The sequence below is a fragment of the Phalangium opilio genome, unplaced genomic scaffold (assembly GCF_054372755.1).
Source record: "Phalangium opilio isolate 3A_F unplaced genomic scaffold, DU_Popi_V2 ptg000042l_1, whole genome shotgun sequence".
NCBI lineage: Eukaryota > Metazoa > Arthropoda > Arachnida > Opiliones > Phalangiidae > Phalangium > Phalangium opilio.
This window is the reverse complement of record NW_028324166.1, coordinates 1,188,872-1,203,881: the sequence shown is the minus strand read 5'-3', so window position 1 is coordinate 1,203,881 and position 15,010 is coordinate 1,188,872. Positions and strand designations below refer to the sequence as shown.

The following is a 15,010-nucleotide window of genomic DNA, read 5'->3' as shown; positions in this document are numbered from 1 at the left end:
GATGTTATAGGAATGTGGTTCCTCCGCGACAGACACAATGGTAGCTGGTAGCCAGTTCCGGTGGCCTGCTAAATACAACACTTGGTCTCCTGGTTTAAGAGAAGGTAGTATAGAAGTTCGTCCCTCGTTGGCTTTATTTACCATCGCTTCTTGAAGTTCTATTAGTGTGTTATGATCTTTTTTAGTAGGGAATTTCGGAGTTAAAGTATCTGTGTTAGTTGTGTAGGGTGTTCTTATCCGACGGCCCATACACATCTCAGCCGGAGATGGTAAAGGTCCTTTAGGTGTGGAACGATATTCCATTAATACATATGGTAAGTCCTTGCCTTCAGATTGGGCTTTAATCAATGAATTTTTTATAGTCTGTACTGTCCGTTCCGTAAGCCCATTAGATTGTGGATAATATGGAGACGACGTAGTATGTTTAACACCCCATTGTTTCAAAAAATCGTGAAAGCTAGCCGAATTAAAAGGGGGACCATTATCGGATATTAGATTTTGGGGGGCTCCATGTCTGGCGAATTGAGAGTTAAGAAAATCTATAATGGTCTGTGTAGTCATATTATTTAGTTCAGCTGCCTCGACAAATTTAGAATAATAGTCTACTAATATTATGTAATTTTTTGATTTAATATGAAATATGTCAGTCCCGAGGGTCGCCCAAGGAAGTTTTGGAACCGGGTATGGCGTCATTGGCATGGTTTGATTGTTTGCACTCCTATTAGCACAAATGGGACAGGCTTTAATATATTGAGTGATGTGTTCGATCATATTCGGCCAAAAAAAATGCAGTTTAGCCTTTGCTATACATGAATGTATGCCTTGGTGGGAGCCATGTATAGTTTGAAGAGCTTCCCGTTGTAATGTTTTAGGGACTATTAACTTAGAACCCTTGTACAGGAGATCATCCAATAGATGAATTTCGTCTTGGTGTGGCCAGTATACCGATAAGTTTTTGCTTAATTGCTTCAGAGTACGTGGCCAACCTGCCGTTACGAGATCCCTCAGTTGTTTGAGCTCTTGATCTTGAGCTGTGGCGTCTCTGTATTGTTGTTGTTTTGAAGGAAGTAGTGCAGACATCGCATATGCAGCTGCATATGGTCCTTCTAGTGAGTTGGTATTGATCAAGGTATGAGGTTGGGGAGCTCGGGATAACATATCGGCAATGTGTAATTTCGATCCTGGAACATAGATTAGGTTAATATGGTATCGAAAAAAGGCGCATTGTTAGTCTTTGGAGACGGGGTGATAAAAGATATATCGGTTTCTTTATAATTCCCAAAAGTGGGTTATGATCAGTTTCGATAGTTATTTTAGTACCGGCTATATAATAGTTAAAATGTTCACATGCGAAAACGATGGCCAATAGCTCTTTTTCAATTTGTGCATACCGACATTGGGTTGCGGTTAGAGAAGTAGAAGCGTATTCTACCGGTTGTCCATTTTGAAGTAGCACGGCGCCAATACCGGTTTGGCTCGCATCCACCGAAAGAGTTATTGGTAGATTAGGGTCAAAATAGGTTAAAACTGGGGCTGAAGAAGCCAAACTCTTAAGGGAATCATAATGTTTCTGATGGTCTTCCTCCCATTGAAATATCGCGTCTTTCTTAAGTAACGCGCGCAGGGGAGCAGTGTCAGTTATTACATTTGGAAGGAATCTCGTTATATAATTTATCATGCCTAAAAATCGTTGAAGCGCGGTTTTATCTATAGGCGGTGGAAGTGAGCAAATTGCGTCTACTTTAGTCGGATCAATTTCTACACCTTGAGCCGTTACGATATGTCCCAAATATTTAGCGCGAGGAACTGCCAGAAACATTTTATTTCGCCCGAAACAAAGTCCGGAGTCTAAAGCACGCTGTAGAACGCGATATAAAGTATTTTTATGCGAGGAAATATCTACATCAGCGATTAGAAAGTCATCTGTAGATATATGAACTTGCGGGAACTCATCGATTGGGTATAAACGTCTTAAAGTTTGTTGGCAAACTTCCGAACCAGTAACCAACCCGTTAGGGTACCGAAGGTATCTATAACGTCCATAGGGTGTCGCGAATGTACATAACCGCGAACTAGCTTCCGTTAATTCAATGTGCCAAAAAGCACTTTTTACGTCTAAAACAGTAAAAACTGTTTTACCTTGTAGTGACGCAAAAATTTCTTGGGTGGTGGGTACTGGGAAGGGTTGACGCTTTATCGAGTTATTTAATTTTCGCGGATCCATACAGATACGGACTGAAAGTGGAGCATCCGGTAGCGCATGAGGTGGTGGTGGCTTAGGTGTTACAACCATAGGATGTACCCATTCTGAAGTACCAGTAACTGGGGTGATAATACCAAGCTGAAGCATGCGATCCAATTCTAGTCTAACGGGTTCGCGAAACGCGTGCGGAATTTGGTGTGCCGCGCTAATGGAGGGTGTCGGATGGGTTTTCAATTCTATATGGTGTTGCCCCGGTAATTTACCAATTTTGTCGAAAACACCGTGAAACTGCGCGACGATTTCTTCCGGTGTTTGTGGTATCTGTTTAGTTGTAGGAACTGACGTGATTGTAGATAATTCTTTCGTTTGAAGGGGTGGTAGTGGGTGACAGTGATGTTGGATTATTGCCAGTTGAACGGAAGCTGTGGCTCCTAAGATAGGGATACGTTTCTCAGTTGTTACATAAAAAGGGAATGTGCCTTTGGCTGCGTAAGATGAACAGACAACGTCAATAACCCCTGCGATCGGGACTGGATGGCCGGAATAAGCCATTACTTTATACTTGGGAGCTTGCAATTCTGGACGTGAGGGTAGGTTTAGATACATCGTTAACGGGATAATATTGACTTGGCTACCCGTATCTATTTTGAACTGAACCTTTGTATCAAAAAGGTACAGTTGATCAAAAATTTCATCTTCCCTATATTGGTGTGTTATTGTCTCTTGTGTGGAGGGGTCTGTTTGTAACTGGTCTAATTCTTGATAAAGCATTATAGTGTACGAAGCAAGTGTGTCCGAGACTTCGTATTGGTCTTGTTCTTGATAATCATAATTGTGTTGGAAATGTGTCACCTCTGATTGAAGTTCTATAGCATTAGTTGAGCGGCAAACTATGGCCCAATGACCCTTACGCCCACATTTTAAACAAATTGACATACGGGCAGGACATAAACCTGAGTTGTGGGTTGAGTGACCACAGTTGAGGCATTTATTAGGGCGCTGAATTGATAGCGAACGATGTTGTTGTGATTGCATAGGACGCGATTGGGTTTGTTGATGCTGTAGTGTGCGATTGGAATGGTATGGTTCGTTGGTCCTTGAGTTATACTTATTTGTATTAAACTGTGGATGCGAAGCTGAACCGGGATATCGTGATTGTCTAAAATTGGGTCTTTTACGGTTTAAAGCATCAATAGTGATGGCATTATCGTCAGTCTTTGCAGGCCCGTTAGCCATAGCACCTGCATGGAGCGTAGAAATCTCTTCTGCCTGGCAGAGTTGGATCGCTTTTTCTAATGTTAAATCTGGGATTGCTAATAGAGTTTTACGCGTCACGTCATTACGAATACCACAGACTATTTGGGTTGCAATTAGAGAATCCGTCAACGTGAGAAATTCACACACTCGGGCCTTGGTTTTAAGGTCGGTAAGGAAATGGTCAAAAGTTAGTTGTAATTGTTTCGTTTGAAAAAATGAGTACCGTAGATAGGTTAGATTCTTATACGGTTGATAAAAAGTGTCAAAAGCCGTGAGAATAACCTGAAGGGTACGAGCATCGCCGACCTCATTGATTGGGAGAGTTTTGTATATGCGCCGCCCCGCTGGGCCTAAAATATGCAGGAATGTTGCGCGTTGCGTAGGTATAGTTTCAGTACTTAACTTGGCTGCTTCGGCGTAAATTTCAAATCCTTCCTTATAGTCAGCCCATGTTGAAGCAGGATCGGCTCCCGGAACGAACTCTGAAGGGCTTTTAAATGACGTCATGTCCAAGGCCCGAACGAACGAAGTTGTAAAAAAAAAACTGTTTTAATCTAGACCGCCGTTGGGTTGATTTAAAAACGTAAAGTTCGAGACACCTCTATCACCATGTTGTGTTTAATAAACCGCCATATAAAAAGTACTTAATTTATCCTTTATTAAAAGTGACTACTCATGTTAAGTGCGTTATAACAACTGACGTTCTCCCGTCAAGCTCACACCTCGCTCCAGAACCCCTAGCGGGAGAACATACAACAGAACTATTAATTCCCCTAGCGGGAGATATTTATAACATGACAGATACATGTAGCCGAAGCACAATACTAATTGTACCGGGACCGACCACAAGAGATCGAGTTGCAGTGAAAGAATTTGGAATCTGTTCGTGTCCACGTACATTGTGTTCAGTATTTCACCCATTGTCAGGTCACGTCGATCGCTGCTCGTCAAGCGAAATGTCTGCTTCGACGAATCTCATTAATGAACTGTCGTTCCACTGTCTGGATAACCCTAACATACTTTTTTGTACAGAACGTGCACGGTGGCGGATTTGATTCTCAGTCCTAGTTTGGTGTGGAAAATGGCGCTGCCTTCTTGCAACAAAGATTGCGCGAGACCGGCCAAACCGTAAAGGCAAGCGTAGAAAATGCCCTTCCACAAAGGATCGTCGCTCATCGAGTAATCGATTATGGAACTGAAAACGTAAGTTAGCAAACTGGTTAACTCGGATCCAAATTTACTTAAAATTAATTGCAACCTCTATTAGAATCAGTTTTAAAGAATATTCAGTGGAATGAAAACATTCAGACAGTTGACCCACAGAAAGAGAAGATGTTATTGCTCTTGTAAATGAACCTTTCTCTACGCTTAAGAACGAGCAAAGAACCGACTGACTGCAACTAATGAATTTAAATTTACGATTTAAGTGAAAACCATGTAGAACCGTTTTTCTTTTTAATTGCATTTCATTTCATTTCATTTCACATAAATAATTCTACAGGGCCGGCAGTCCCTTGTAGATATAGCCTGACACCCGCTTTTAATCACTTATGACGTTGTGATAATGACTATTTGGTTGAAATATTGAAATTGTTTACCCTGTCAAAAGGGCAGGACCCACAGAGACTACGTCGGACAGAACTTGTAGGACCAACTCCAGCAATCAAGCAAGGCCCGACTGTCCTTGACAAGGGCCAAGCGATGGATTTGCTTCGATATTTTGTTCTGTTTCGTTCTTCCGAAAATCTTTTCATTCCCATTTCATCACCGTCACTTTTGGCCTCATCTTGGGGTTTCCAGTGTTTTTCGAATAGTCGCGAGACAGTCAGCGCTCGCTCCGCGTCATTCAAGTCGTACACATCAGATGGCTCCAAGTTTCTCTTCCAACCTTTCCACAGGGCGCTACAATAGTTAAATATACAAAAAGTTGCATTGTAATAACTCCTTCAAGTAGGGTCATTTTCTATATGAACGCTAGATCGGGAACAGATTTACCTGGTAAGCCATGAATGAACCACGCGTGAACAAAACGAAGCATCATCTTCCCTTGATTTCTTAATGTTTTAATACAATCATAAAATTTAAGAAAGAAGAAAATGGAAAATAAAGTTTATATATTCCATAACAGGAATACGTAGGGACACAATGATTCTGAATTGCTGTGTGTATTTCTGTCCATAAGTATGACACTAAAACCTTATTGATAGCTAAATAGAGAACGACAAGCGAGAAGGCTAGAACACCAGTGACAAGCTTATAATAAATAAAGAAAGAAATTTATGGAGTATTACCATTTTGACTTCGATTTCGTAAGTATGTTTTTCGTAGTGCAGAGAGGAGTCACTCATTGTGTGTAATACGAGGGTAATTACTACTAAAGGGTAAATTACACACTCAATTACCAACCCGAAATAGTCATCTTTGTCGTTCTGAAACATGTCACGTTTTTACTTTAGCGTAATATTATTATAAAATGTAATAGAAACCTTGGCTTACTTGTAAATAGTATTTCATGATGGTGGATCTCAGTGTGATAGTTTGCGTTAGAGTTAAGAAGAACCAAAACATTGTCAGGATCCCGGACAACACCGTGCCACCCCCTCTGCCGTAAATTATGAGGAATAACGCCAAGATCTGCAAAAGCTTGAATTTATTTTAATCAAAACTTGATGGATTTTCTTAAATGGTCTTACGTAAGTTCCAAATTGAAGGACGACCGCCAAATTGTCCACCACTTGACAATCGCCGTAGCACATTTGTTTAAGAAATTTCAAGACGCTAATTGTGGCCAGTAACAAAACTAAGAGCTGAAAACACAAATCCAAAGTAGTACTCACTTTTTAAGTATTAAAGTGGCAAGAATGCGTGCCTCCTGCTACGCCAGATGTACAATTAAGACGTATTGCACGAGCAATTTTGCTCTGCACTCGTTAGGAGTGTAAGGACTTACACTTTTCATAATGGAAAGATTAGAAAAAACAAAGCTTAGCCGCTCTGACTTGGCGATCAACGCGATTTCTAGTGGTAGGAACACCCAGAGTATGGCGCATGGCACCCAGACCAGGATGGTCTTTTGAAAACAAGGAGTGAAGTCTGGATCATCCGTGTACCATGTCAAATTGGAGTCCTGTTTAAACGCAAACGTGGAATTTTGAACCCATATTTTTACGCTCTCTAATGCCAATAACAGAATCCTGGTAAAGTCAATAAACAACAAGTAACATACCCAAAATGGAGATTCGCAAAATTTTTCGAGAATAAATGAATCCATTTGAAGATGAATAACACTAAAATCTTTGCTAAAATAAATTTGATGAATTTCTTTGACAAACTAATCGTTCTGATGTTATCGCGCGTCTAACTAAAACTTCCACGGTTTCCAATAAACCGTAGCGTTGATAGCGTAAAACCATCAAACCCTACATTAAAAGGCCTTAAGATCGAAGCTGGCTGGCAAAATACAAGTGTATTTCAGAACAAGAGAACCGAATAACAAAATACCAGACTATAGGAGCTAAAATCCGTCGCACGCTTTTATGAACTGTACATTTTCTAGAAGAAAAATTGTCTTTAGTATTAGTAAGAAAGACTTCATAATAATCTCATGATCGTTGATAACAACCAAAAAGAGTAAAATTTATTTATAAAACTTATCCTTCCGAAGATAGCCTAATGCGAAATGAATCTGAGCCTTCATTTAAAATTGAGTAAACGTATCGCATAACGGAGAATTAAACAATATCAAGGCTGTATAGAATACCAAAAGCCAAGATATAGCGGCTCCTCTTTCTAGGGAAGATAATCAGTACAGGATTAAACAATTGGGCTTCTGGCCATGAGCCTTTTAGCGATGATGTTTATTTCTATCTTTTGGGTGGGCTCGTATCTTTAAAGCTTTGTCCACATTGAACTGTTCGCGCCTTCGTCTATTCGCATCTTCGCAACAGATCACGAAAAACATTTGCACTTCTGTTCTGATACACGCAAAAAATTTGCTTTTCCCATTCTGAGAGCCAATAAGGTTTAAGCAATCATTGCGCCATCTGCCCTTCTCCATCGACGTTGTCCAAAGAGAAAAACAAAACTAAGCGCCCCTGCCTTCCTCTCGTCTGTGATTGGTGCTTTTCTCGCGAAGGCGCGAAATTCTTGGCCTAGTCGCAAGAAATTTGTATCTTCGCGAGGTGAGGACGCAAAGTAGCGAAAACTCAATGTGGACAGTAGTGCGATCTTGCAAACAAGCAAAGCGAAGATGCGAACTCGCAAAATGTGTCAGTCTGGACAGGCCTTAAGGCATTCATCGAACGTTCATAATCGTGGATAAAGAGTAACTCGGGACTGATCAGGTAGCTACTGATGACATATTTAAAAATTAATCCACCATAAACAAAAAATGTTTTCCTAAATTCTCCGTTTTCGAAGCATTTCATTTTGATGATGGTTTCAACTTTTTGGAATAAATAAATAAAACCTCTGTACCACACACCTTGGTAAACGAGAATGTTCTATATCTAAAACAAAATTCCCGGCTTCTCGTTTTCATCCCATATTTTTTTCACGCGCTAATTTTCAATATGAATTAAATGCAATTAAAATAATGATTCATTGATGTTATAAAAATATAATAAAATAAAAAAAACTCTGACAATACGCTTTTGCTGGGATATTAAAATGTACAAGAAACAAGATGGCTCTGCACATAATTAAGACACATAGTTTTCGTACTCTCGCTATCAATAAATATACTTCTAGTGGAAAATCCCCTAATATACCGGTATCCATATATGGAACGTCAAATGGGTCTAAAACACTTAGTTTCGGAGTTATGGCCCCCAAACATTGGCCCCTATAACAAGGAAATTATCGCACATGTGGAGTAAGAAATACAGCCCGTCCATCTTGTTTAGGCAGTTTAAGAACGTTAATAAGCCTTTTTGTAGAAGAAGTGCACGTTTAAAGGTAGAAGTCTGCCTAAGCTGATAATTTAAAGTAGTTATCTTCTTTCTCAGAAAATTTTGTCAAATTATGCGATTAAGTAAAATTTCTGCTAAATTTACATTTTTTTCTTGCAATTTAAGTCGAATAAAATGTTATCCGCGAATAATGTTAACAGTAAACCCATCGGAGGCATTTACGTCATTGAAACGATATCGTTCAATCACATTTATAAAAGACGCGATGTTATCAAACACAGTTGAAAAGTGCTTAGATGTACATTTTCAAAATTTACATAAATTTGACTAATTTCTCTTCTCAATGTGTCTGTCATCTGCCAGACATGAGGGTAGCCATAATTCTAACGCTAAGCCTCGGCCTGGCCCAAGCCTACGCGCCAACTTTCATCAAAAGCACAGACCACACGCTGAACAAAACGATGGAATTCCAAATTGGAATTAAGAATTTGCTCCAACCTTATTGCGATCGCAACAAAAACTGCTTAGTCATTGCTCATTTCGCCGCTGATGTCTGCTCGACTCCGTCAAACAACGGAGTAGCTTGCCAATCGGATTGCGAATTCTTGCTGCTACATCTCTGGGACCGTGTACTCAATCGCAAACCGGATTTAAAAGAATTGCAACAATTCGTTCCTGACTGTTGCGTCCCGTATTTCGGAGAAAAGCCACGCGTTGAAGAGGTCAAGCCAACGTCGGAATTAGAGAGCAAAGGTCAAAATGAGTTCAATTATCTCATCGACGATAAGGGGCAGAAATACGGAGTCTTTCATATCGGATTCCATAACGATTGGGACGACGATATTCAAGTAAGTAATTGTCATATAAGACGGAGTGGTGTGGTCGTACATTCGGTATTTGGGAAGCCCCGAACGACCATTTGCATAATGATTTCTATGTGATTCGTTAAACACTATTTGAGACATCGCGTGGCTCGCTTTGAGATACAAGTATTGTGATTTGCAAGCGAGGAAAGATTGCTGTAATGTTATAACTACGATCGCCCAAAAACCTGCGTGTTTGGCGCCGATTCAGTGGCCAAGTTCGCTATTGAGAGATTTCAGTTGGCTGCGTAGTACGTCACACCCTGCTAAGTCCTACCACGGTTTAAGCAGCCATATTGGTGGGTTTCAGCCCTCCTTATGCGATGAACCCACCAATATGGCGGTGTAAATTATCAAACGTATCTTAGCTCCTCCCCCAAACGAAAGCTCTCTATAGCCTACTTGTAAAAGTTTAGTCCAGACCAAGGGGGATCCCCAAATTAGGTTCGAAGAGGCCACCAATTTATAGGGATAAAAGCGCATCCAGGGGGGGCCACAAATTCTAAGCCCACGGTGCAAGATTTGCTACTGTGCAATTTTCTGACCTATCGACGACAATTCTGCGGTTGACGGTGATAACCCAGGGACAGCGCTCCGATCATGCTCAGTTAAAACTAACACCGAAAATCGGAAACGTCAGTCGTCTCAAAACGTAGCACGCAGGTTACTTCTACACAGACCAAACTCTTCCCTTACTTGCTCTTTCTTGGCTCTAGCAACACGGCATTTGGCTCTTAAAGCCTTAGTCTCGAATGGGGGTTGCTTTACTAGAGTACTTACTGTCTGCTACTGTAGTGGTCACTCTCTCTTGGTTACAAAACGCGACTGAATTCCATCTCTTGTAGGAGGGAGTATTTCATTGGAAAATAGTTGACCAATCAAAGTCTGAAATATTCTGCCAAATAGACGAAGATGATCCGAGTAACGAAACTAACCTTCTAAAACCAGGAGAAGTTCTCATTAAAGATTGTAGAGAAGAACACGGCTACTTAACCGGAGAAGTATGGAGTATTTGCCTCAATACTGGATTTCTTTTAAAGGTATGTATGTGCCACTATAAAAAATACTTGATTTCCATACGAAAAAGCGAAAACCTTTAATTTCAGACACTGAGCAATTGCAGAACAACCTCGAAAGCGATAATAAATTATGCAAAACGCCAGGCATCTGATGAAGCAAAGACTGTGGAGCAGCCAATCATCAACCCTTTGCAGGCTTTCAAAACGGGATACAAGACGTTGAGAGCCATGAAGTACTATATGGTCAATGACTCGTTGGATGTTGGGGAGTACCTTAACTACGATAACAAGTTCATTAACACCTTGTCGGAAATTGCGTATGCCGTACAGCACGTTGCGTATCGTTTGAACAATACGGACCCGAAGTACAACGACATCATGAATGCATTTAAGGTGATACGTAAACATAAAATTCCTGAGACGGGTCATGTTAGTTTGTCTGTTTTTCCCTCCAAAAATTTATATCCTACTTCCGGGTGAGGAAGAATTTGAAATTGGGCAAGGGCAATAATGTAAAAACTCCTTGAAGCCCTATAGCTTTTTAAACAAGCTACGAGATTAGAATGTTCTAAAAGGTGTTCTCACGTCATGACGCTGGACTATATGAAGGAAATAATTGAAAATCAAAACAGTGAGCACATATATCAGGAGGTTCGGAGGAACGAAATACACCGGCAACAACCCCTCTCGCCACAATTTCAAAACTGTTGACGAGTACTAATTCGATTCATTTGCAGCTCTTCGAGAACGAAGTGGGGGCAGTTGAGAACGAGACTTATAATCATCCGAACGTTTTCCTGAACGATTTTTTCGGTAAAGACATCGTACTTAAGTGGAAATTGCTGACGGGAATGGAAGAGAGTTTTCGAAAATACGCTCACAATACGTCGGCAATAAAACTGAGTGAGATGAAAGCGGATTGCCACGCCGTCGACAACTTGGATTTTCTAACAGAATTCGGGATGAATTTCTTAATGGCAGACGCGCGAATAATCGCTTCTCTTAGCAAGTACGATGTCACTTGGTTCGACAATCAAATGGGGAAGATAATAATCATCCAAGCGTAAGTCACTAAGAGTAATTACTAATTACTTATATTACTAATTACTTATTTTAGATGACATTAAGTTCTTTCTATTGCTACCAGAAAAATACAAATAATGAAGCGGTTTTTCTATTAATCGTGGACATACAGTGTTTCTGATAAGTCTGCCATAAATAAAGGGGTGTGTTCTTAGGGTGCAAAGTGTCACCATAACATTGGGTCTACAACATTTACGGAGATATAGGCTCCCAATCACTTAACGGCACCTAAAACAAGAAAACAGTCACTCAGCCAATTCAATAGTCGTCAATCTAAGAATTCGACATGTGTGACTATTTCCTTGCAATTAGGGGACAATCAATGTTTGGGAGCCCATACCTCCTTAATCCTAAGCTTATAAGATGTGTTCAATAAGTATGACAGTACCCATACTTCGTAATGCTAGACTTACAGCTCGAGCTAGTTCGAGATCGACGGAAGCGAGAATTGAAGTACTACACTCGTTTTTGCAGTCCATCTTTTTATTTAGTCTATATTAAGCCTTTGACATTCCCTCACCGGGCATCGCTTTACCTTGAATCTATGACCTACCTCATTCACTTCATGACAAGCTCCAGTTTGTACCCAGTGAAAAAGGTTATGAACTTTAGCCTTAATTAAATATTGTTGACCCTTCCGCTCAATTGGACTCAAAGAACACAAGTTTAGTTTATGGCAGACTTATCAGAAACACGCCGTATAAGCCACGTGACAAGATACCCTAAAATATATCTTTCGTAGCATCCGATCCGCTCTTTGCACAATGCAATGCGTCGGTCTAAATCCCGCGAGAACGTGGGAAGAAATGACCTGCCACTCCTCTTATTTGCGAATTACCGTCAAATCCATCTTCGATTTTGTCATGAAAGACGACACTTACATCCGAAACCACGCCATGAGCCACTGCGTCGAAAAAGACGCCATAGAATTTTACGAATCGCACGGAGGAGACGACAACGTTCAGATGGTTAAAGATATGTATGATATATGGAGTAAAAAGTACCATTTTTTCGATTTCGCCACCTCGGTCCACGATTACGTTTCAGTTTACGGTGACGTGGCGAGAGGATGGAAGTGCTTCAAGTGCATCGGACTAGAATCCAGCGGTTACTACTTTCACGATTTCAACCACTCGCCTTTCGGGTCTCAGAGATCCATCGAGATTATGTACGGCAACAAACCCTCACCTACAATTAGCAAGGACCAAGTCCAACAAATGTACGAGAAAGATTCGAAAATCATGCAGAATTTTGCTTTGTCCCTTGTTGAAGAAACAAGCGTCTCCAATGTCCTTGTCGTAAAAGATGGTTACAATTTCGCTTGTAGCATTCTTACTGGCAAAGGTGGAAAACAGCTCTATCAATTTGAAGGAATTAATGTGTATTTTACTGATTAAAGTAAACTATAACTTTGCATTTAAACAAAATCTTTTTCTGCAACATCAATAAACGTTACTTTTGATTGGTCGAGGTTCAGTATGTGACGTGGGGTCAAGTCACACCGGGCGGAGGCGGGGTCAAGTCACACCGGGCGGAGGCGGGGTCAAGTCACACCGGGCGGAGGCGGGGTCAAGTCACACCGGGCGGAGGCGGGGTCAAGTCACACCGGGCGGAGACGGGGTCAAGTCACACCGGGCGGAGACGGGATCAAGTCACACCGGGCGGAGACTAGGTCAAGTCACACCGGGCGGAGACTAGGTCAAGTCACACCGGGCGGAGACTAGGTCAAGTCACACCGGGCGGAGACTGGGTCAAGTCACACCGGGCGGAGACTGGGTCAAGTCACACCGGGCGGAGACTGGGTCAAGTCACACCGGGCGGAGACTGGGTCAAGTCACACCGGGCGGAGACTGGGTCAAGTCACACCGGGCGGAGACTGGGTCAAGTCACACCGGGCGGAGACTGGGTCAAGTCACACCGGGCGGAGACTGGGTCAAGTCACACCGGGCGGAGACTGGGTCAAGTCACACCGGGCGGAGACTGGGTCAAGTCACACCGGGCGGAGACTGGGTCAAGTCACACCGGGCGGAGACTGGGTCAAGTCACACCGGGCGGAGACTGGGTCAAGTCACACCGGGCGGAGACTGGGTCAAGTCACACCGGGCGGAGACTGGGTCAAGTCACACCGGGCGGAGACTGGGTCAAGTCACACCGGGCGGAGACTGGGTCAAGTCACACCGGGCGGAGACTGGGTCAAGTCACACCGGGCGGAGACTGGGTCAAGTCACACCGGGCGGAGACTGGGTCAAGTCACACCGGGCGGAGACTGGGTCAAGTCACACCGGGCGGAGACTTGGTCAAGTCACACCGGGCGGAGACGGGGCAGTCGGCAATTATAGGGAGCTGCCAGTGAGGTGTGGCTTAAAATGGCTCCTCCCCTTTCCACCAAAATGGTGGAAAACTTCACAGAGTGAAAGGCTAATGGGAGAAAGCTCCTGATTGGTTAAGTGAGGGTCTGACGCTTAGTAGGGGAGATTTTCACCCCTTTGCCCACTCCCTATAGTGTAGGATCATGAATCTATATAACAATCAATATACACCCCTTCTAACTTGTCGGTTTGATTTGAGTGTTGCCTTAAAAGTCTCTGACGCGTGTCGTGAGTTCTAAGAGCCCAACAATAGACATGTAGAGGGTCGACAGCGCCTCACCAGGCCTGCCTCGCTTTACCCTGAATCCATGACCTACCTCAATCACTTCATGACAAGCTCCCGTTTGTAACTAGTGACAAACTGATTACCAACATATATTACGAATTTATGAGGAAACCTATAGCGTATAAATATTGTCGCAATATCAAAAGCTGAACTGTTTACATTATATGTTAAAGATAAAGCGCTGATTGGTCGAGGACAGAAGCTAGAACGAAAAAGATAAACATACTGGGCACTATGTAAACCACCCCGGTTACGTCTATTTGCTTTTGCTAACGCTATCAACTATAGTGTTATCATCGCTGACGCTTAACAAATCCCACGTGTTGTTAATGTAAATGTATGCGGAAACACTCGCGATTTTTCATTCAGAGGCCCAATAAGGAAAAATACGAGGACCAAAATGCAAAAAGGAGATTCTTAGAAAATGGGATAGAAAATTTACAAAAGTTGAAAAAAAAATTTCCTTAAAGAAAAGTTAATCCATTCCTTATCGTAAAAAATGCTGACTTGACTTGAAAGGTTTTTATCACGTCGAAACTTGGGAAAAATTCAAATATAGTCGATTGTGCTAAAGAGATGCGGCGCCTAATGTTATTCCTCGATTGAATCTTATTCGACTAAAGGTAAAACAGTGCCTTTTCTACTTTATATACTTAAATATACCCGTTCAGGCATATTTTTATCTTTTAAATGCTTTTGGAATTTGAAACTGTCTTTTCTTTCGTCAACGATAAAATGAACTTAATGTTTCTCGTGTATTTGAACCCGTTGAGAAATTAAACAAGAACACACCAAGTTTCAAAAGAAATCATCTCGATTCTAGAAAGATTGTAATAGTTTCTAATTTCACGTAAAACTCCATTTTAACCTATAGGAGTTGAAAGATTTTGAAACTCGCATTAAAGACGTTAAAATGCACTTCAATTGACTTGTATTGCTAACCCTAATTTGACGACTGACAAGCATCTGTCAGGACTTCGACGCAATAGTAATTTCTCAAACTTTCTCTTACTTTCAAAA

General features: G+C 41.7%; 2 protein-coding genes across 3 annotated transcripts; one reads left to right on the top strand and one right to left on the bottom strand.

Moving 5' to 3' along the window:
- Positions 1-4,096: 4,096 nt before the first annotated feature.
- On the bottom strand, positions 4,097-6,934 carry LOC149678108 (ATP-binding cassette sub-family C member 1-like). Of its 2 annotated transcripts, XM_089836126.1 has the most exons (9): positions 6,687-6,934; positions 6,411-6,587; positions 6,154-6,267; positions 5,957-6,094; positions 5,752-5,889; positions 5,456-5,514; positions 5,059-5,362; positions 4,481-4,655; positions 4,097-4,420 (listed from the first exon to the last, which is right to left on the bottom strand). In XM_089836126.1, exons 1-9 carry the CDS (start codon positions 6,729-6,731, stop codon positions 4,389-4,391), a joined length of 1,182 nt encoding a protein of 393 aa, XP_089692252.1. In that variant the 5' UTR covers positions 6,732-6,934; the 3' UTR covers positions 4,097-4,388. The 2 variants fall into 2 exon arrangements, with proteins under 2 accessions (XP_089692252.1, XP_089692251.1); XM_089836125.1 differs by having other exon boundaries at positions 4,097-4,655.
- A 1,709-nt stretch (positions 6,935-8,643) lies between these two features.
- On the top strand, positions 8,644-12,745 carry LOC149678107 (uncharacterized). Its single transcript, XM_089836123.1, has 5 exons — positions 8,644-9,218; positions 10,079-10,273; positions 10,340-10,645; positions 10,990-11,315; positions 12,078-12,745. The coding sequence occupies exons 1-5, from the start codon at positions 8,667-8,669 to the stop codon at positions 12,730-12,732; spliced, it is 2,034 nt and encodes a 677-aa protein (XP_089692249.1). The 5' UTR covers positions 8,644-8,666; the 3' UTR covers positions 12,733-12,745.
- Positions 12,746-15,010: the final 2,265 nt, after the last annotated feature.

Bases quoted from the DNA above. Each gene is read 5' to 3' on its own strand.
- LOC149678108 (XM_089836125.1), bottom strand. From the start codon at position 6,731: ATGGATTCATTTATTCTCGAAAAATTTTGCGAATCTCCATTTTGG. The intron at 6,268-6,410 runs GTAAGTCCTTAC...TTGTGTTTTCAG, and splicing joins ATCTTTCCATTATGAAAAGT to CTCTTAGTTTTGTTACTGGC. The intron at 6,095-6,153 runs GTAAGACCATTT...AAGCTTTTGCAG, and splicing joins TCCTTCAATTTGGAACTTAC to ATCTTGGCGTTATTCCTCAT.
- LOC149678107 (XM_089836123.1), top strand. From the start codon at position 8,667: ATGTACATTTTCAAAATTTACATAAATTTGACTAATTTCTCTTCTCAA. The intron at 10,274-10,339 runs GTATGTATGTGC...CTTTAATTTCAG, and splicing joins ATACTGGATTTCTTTTAAAG to ACACTGAGCAATTGCAGAAC. The intron at 10,646-10,989 runs GTGATACGTAAA...ATTCATTTGCAG, and splicing joins ACATCATGAATGCATTTAAG to CTCTTCGAGAACGAAGTGGG.